This window comes from Acyrthosiphon pisum, chromosome A1 (assembly GCF_005508785.2).
Source record: "Acyrthosiphon pisum isolate AL4f chromosome A1, pea_aphid_22Mar2018_4r6ur, whole genome shotgun sequence".
Classification (NCBI taxonomy): domain Eukaryota; kingdom Metazoa; phylum Arthropoda; class Insecta; order Hemiptera; family Aphididae; genus Acyrthosiphon; species Acyrthosiphon pisum.
The window spans coordinates 106,721,535-106,727,214 of NC_042494.1; the positions used below are offsets into that span (position 1 = coordinate 106,721,535).

The 5,680-nt window shown below is 23.9% G+C and overlaps 1 protein-coding gene across 1 annotated transcript in view; it reads right to left on the reverse strand.

Annotated features, from left to right (window-relative positions):
* The window catches only part of LOC100572778 (DNA replication factor Cdt1-like), a 7,331-nt gene extending 2,223 nt beyond the window's left edge, over positions 1-5,108 (reverse strand). The window contains exons 1-4 of the mRNA XM_029487980.1: positions 4,908-5,108; positions 4,601-4,805; positions 2,781-2,933; positions 1,127-1,620 (exon numbers count right to left, since the gene is read on the reverse strand). Coding sequence (XP_029343840.1) covers positions 1,127-1,620; positions 2,781-2,933; positions 4,601-4,771 — 818 coding nt within the window. The 5' untranslated portion in view covers positions 4,772-4,805; positions 4,908-5,108. The remainder of the gene's footprint in view (positions 1-1,126; positions 1,621-2,780; positions 2,934-4,600; positions 4,806-4,907) is intronic.
* Positions 5,109-5,680: the final 572 nt, after the last annotated feature.

Genomic DNA, 5,680 nt, shown 5'->3' on the forward strand with positions numbered 1-5,680 from the left:
AACAAAAAATATCTATAAGAATGTCAAATTAAATTTTTATGATCGTTTGAAATTCAAATTTTACAACATGGATATTCACTCGATTTCTCATGTAGCGATTTACTTATTTGTTGTAATTCAAAAACGAATAACTGTAGATACATAAAAATTTTAATGAATGTTTATATTAGCATTTCCTATACACCCATACAATTTTCAAAATATTTGACTCTTTTTGAGCTGTTAACGGACATTTTCGGTTTTCAATTTTTTTAGTTTTTTTTTTCTATAAATATCAATAAAGTTTTATCTGTTTGGCCAAAAAGTGTAAGAATTTAATACAAGGCTCCTGATACATTGTTACAATAGCAGTTGAAAAATATTAAAAATACATAGGCACAATTATTTTTTATAAGCATTTGAAGTTGAAATTTTGACAAAATTTATCAAATTTGAAATTGAATAATTATTTTGTAGTTAAAAATTTATAAAATGTTCAACTTTTATATCTAAGGATTGAAAATTTAAAACAAGATTCCACGTAAATATTTAATTCTGTTACCAAAAATTCTAAGAAATACATAAGCACAGTTTATTTTTATAGTCATTTTAAGTTCGAATTTGGACGAAATTACATATTAAAAAACCTGGAATAACTATTTTAGTTATTTTGTTGTGATTGTATAATATTATTTGTGGGTACTTGAAACTTCTAAGTATACTATTATATACCTATGATAGTACCACGGTTTATTGTTGATGTATAACGCGTTACCTAATGGATATTGTGATATGATTAATTTGGAATTTATTATTGATACCTACCTATTATAGATAGATTTTTTTTAATACTATAGATAAGTATACCTATAATAGGTATGTCTAATACCCAGACTGACAAACTGTCTCCGCTCAGAATCGTTTTTCTTATAAAGTGATATTATATCATTGAATTCAAATTTAATACTATCCATTATACAGTGAACCACTTCTAACCTACTGTATACCAGAGCGACATCCACTTACCCACCTTTTTTGTTTAAATGGCAGATTTTTATGAACCTATAATATATTGATTTATCAGATATTTGAATGCAGGATATCAGTACAGTTTAAAATAAAAGTATATTTGAACAATGTCTATTACTTTTTAGTTATTTGCTGAATATTTTGTTTAAGCTTATAAAATGTTATTTTTTCTTTTCTTGAAAATCTCATAGATAATACTGTTTCCATAACTTTAAATAATTCATTCAAAATTCGAAATTTCAATGGCAAAGGTAATGTATTAGAATCTGTCAATGCAGAATACTGTTTTAATGGTGAAATAGTCATAACAGATTTGGATCTGTTTGGATCATCATTAAGTAATATTTTAGTCAGTTTTGGTTGAAGGTCCATCATTACTCTTCTAGGACTAGGAAATAATGGTTTTTGTTGAGAATGTTTTACTGGACTAATGCTAATCTTGAAATCATCTGATTCAGACATAGGTAAACAATTATATTTAGTTGTTTCAACTTCAGATTCTGTAGACTTAACATCTTTTTGACATTGTTCTACCAAGTTAAGCTTTTCTTGAAGTTTTGTAATGCTTCGCTTACAACAAACAATTTTATGAAATTCACCCAAATCCAACATCTAAAAAAAGTTATATGATATTAATTACTGTATTTTATCTGACAACTAACAAAATCAAGATACTTTTTATATGTACATTTAAAATTTTAATTATATCATGAAAGTATTTTTACAATTTGTAACATTTACAATATTTTCAAAACTTTGAAGTGTCAAAAAACAATATCACCATAATATTAATAACTTATAAATTTTAAATTGTAACCTTTAGGTACCTAACCTTTATTTGAAAAAATACCCACTTTTCATTTCCAAAATTAATTTCTTAAAATAAATAGACATCAAACATAATATTATAATTAAATATCAATAATATATTTCAATATCAAATTAATATGAACTCACACTTAGTTGAATTATTATCCCCTTTATTCTTTTATTCTTTCTTGACTTAAACAAAATCAATATTATATTTTATCCCATAAGCTCAAAATAATAGTGAGTGGGTACCTATACTAAGTCAGTAATAAAATTTCAAAATAATACTTAAACTTGCCAACTCAACCTAAAGTAATTTCAAAAAATAATATCATATTGATTGTTTATAATAGAACTTGAACATTTTTTCGCTGAAAAAACATACATATTAACAATATGTCTTCTCCCGTAAATACAATTTTCAGAACTTTTAATCTCCAGAGAATAAATGTACATGTTTATAATAGACATAAGATAACAATTTAATTAGAGTGGCACCTGTGAGTATTGATATTTGCCCAGTTGAATTCACAGAGCCAAATTTTGATTATCAACGTAGAAAATGTAACATAGCTTATGTCCAAACATTGTATAATTGTATATAGGAACTAAATACAAGCTGAGAAATGTTAAATAACAATATGATAACAAACAAGAAATATAATAATATTTAGCAGGGATTATTGTTTTGGCACTTATCTTGTATACAATTTCTTTTCCGCCATACACTTTTGTAAACAATAATAACTTTGCGTTAAATTCATTATACTTAATTTTACAAAAATATGTACTGTTAGCGTTTTTTGTTGTTAAAGACTAAGTATTTACTAAATTATGCTTTATACAAATTGTAATTATAATAATAAAATATTAATACTTCTTTATTGATAATTTTAAATTTGTTATAAATATATTTTAAAATAATATATGTAGAATGATAAAATGTGTATTGATATACATACTTGTCGTAATTGGGCCTTAGTGGATGGTGATTGTTCAGGAGTTATAATTTTCTCTGGGTTAACACCATATTTTTTTTCTTTTTCTTCTAAAATATTATTAGTATCTGCATTAGAAACATGCAATTTATGTTTAAGTTTTACACCATTTTCAACCTAAAAATAATAAAATCAACATAGTTATTAAATAATATATATCTATTTATTTTTTTTGTGTTCTACTCATATGTTATAAATAATTTTTTATTTTAAGATTTATACATACAGTAGAACCTCAATTATCCAAACCTCTATTACATGAACTCTCTATTATCCAAATAAATATCAAATAAAATTTACAAATCTGAAAATTCTGTTATTCGAACGTAAACAAGCGTTATAGCGATTGTATATGTAATTATGTATTTATTTATCATAAATTAATGTATATAGGTAAAAATTCAATATTATTAATAATAACAAAGTATAAATATGAATATAATATTAGGTATGTATGTTTTTCAATGATAGTATAATCATATTCAATATATTATATAAAATATCTTCATGTAGGTACATAATAGATACTATTAGTTCCCGAACTTTCACGTTTCTGAACTATGTGCGGTTCCAATTTATTAGTTTGGATAGTCAAGGTTAAAGAATTATTTTTCTTTTTTTATAGGAAAAATAAAGTTTTAAATTTAATTTTACAATTTCAATATGTATTTTTTTTTTTTACTTAAAATTTAAATATTACACAAATATTGGAATATAGGTACGTTCATACTTATTTGTAGTACACTTAAATCATTTAGAGCCTATATATAGATTGTATAGGTACCTATCTATAATCTATATATTAATATTATAGAATATAGCTTAGTTGGTTTTGTCCCTGATTTGATAATATAAAAGTACTTAAAAAGCTTATGAAATATTCTATAGGTAAGCCTTTTGATTTCTTACTGAATTACACAAATTTAAATTTAACTAGAATTAGGCCCAGAAATAATGACTTAAGCAAATTAATGTTGTATCTACAAAAGAGCCTTAGAAAAAAAATCATTTTTAACATACATAGGTAGGTACTAAGTTTTTGGTATCCACCAAATTAATAATTGTAATAAGTAATAATGAAAAGAAAATTACACCACTCTTACTACTAAGGATAACTTATAAACGTAGTATGAATGAGTTTTACTTAAGTATTAAATCTTCCCTCTATTTATCTCTACTCTAACCACTTTCCAACGTCAACATCTAACTATCTGTTTTCCTTTTTTATAGAGAATTAAACATTATTTACGATACATTATATATTGAAAGAAAGACTAAATTCATTGACTATATTAACATAGCTAATGTCATCATTAGATCATGAAGATATTATCATTGATGACATTCCAAGAATCAAATCTAAAAAAAAACACATCTAAACAAATTATATACCTATCTAACTATAAATAGCTAAAGTACTACAAATTTACAATTACTAACTTTTATGATATTTAAATGCTTTCCATGACCCATATGTTCCAATCATTTAAAACAAGATACCTACTTAGTTTAAATTTATATTTGATAAAAATAAATGATAGGTATATTTAAATTTTAAATTGAAACATTTGAAAAAATGTAATTTGTTTGGTAGGTACCTAAATTAAATAATTACAAAATATTGAGGAAATATTTTTAGGCCTAGATATTTTGGTGCACAGAAGTGATATTTTTAGTAGGTATAATAGGATAACAAATATTCACTTGTAAAAATGTAATAACAGATGAAAATTGGATATGAATAGGCAATATCTTCATATCTTTAAATATTATTTTCAACTAACCTTTTGCTTTTTAATGCTTTGAAGTACAGAATCATCAAATGATAATTTTATACCAAGTTTGTTAATTTCAACAGTATTGTTCAACAGTTCATTTTTACATAAGTCATGATCGTTGACAGGCCGTTTTCTGTTCTTGATGAAATTGTCTAATGTTTTTTGTTCAGTTTCCATGTTTATAAAAACATAAAAATATATTTGAAAATGTCTAGAATGTAAAATAATTGATTAAATTAATAAAAGTAAAAATTATTTAATTTAATTTACACATAGTATATGAAATTATAAATAACAGTTGAATAATAATTACTTGGGTATATATTATGTAATTGTGTTACCTTTTAAAATGGCACACCAAAGTAAGTAGCTAGGTACCTACAACCTACAACACTGTTCAGTAGCAATGTCGATGGACAATGAACACTGAATATTGGACATAGCTGTAAGCGGTGGTGTGGCGATTCATTTTAAAACAATAAGCCCACTGCAGTGCTAAGAATTATTTTTATCCACCCACCAAAAAAATAAAAAATGTTATCGCTTCTCAAGAAAAATGGTAGGTACCTAACATTATAACAATTTAATAATAGATAAATATAACAAGTCTCATAAGTTTATTTTTCTGTACCAACTAATTTGCAATTAGGACAACTAATTTGTACCTACTTAAAAATGTAAAAATCCTCTATTTTAATTTGACTTTTCAATTGACATTTTTCTTTTTTGATGAAGGTAGACTAACTTATTGGTAATCTTATATTCAATTTTCAAATATTAGAATTAAAAAAAAAATTTTGATGAATTTCCAACTCAAAATAATTTCCAAATTTTCGTGATTTTTACGTATTTTGTCAAAGTTCGCACTTTAAATGCTTATAAAAAAAAATTGTGACCGTATTTTTAATATTTTTCAACTGTGTCCGTAACAATATATTAGGAGCCTTATACCTAGTCAATTTTCAATTTTATACGAATAAAATTGAAAATTGACATTTATAAAACTAAAAAAATTTTAAACTGAAAATTTACGCAAATAACAAAACAAGTAAAATTATTTTGAAAATGATAATACATTAACAATAA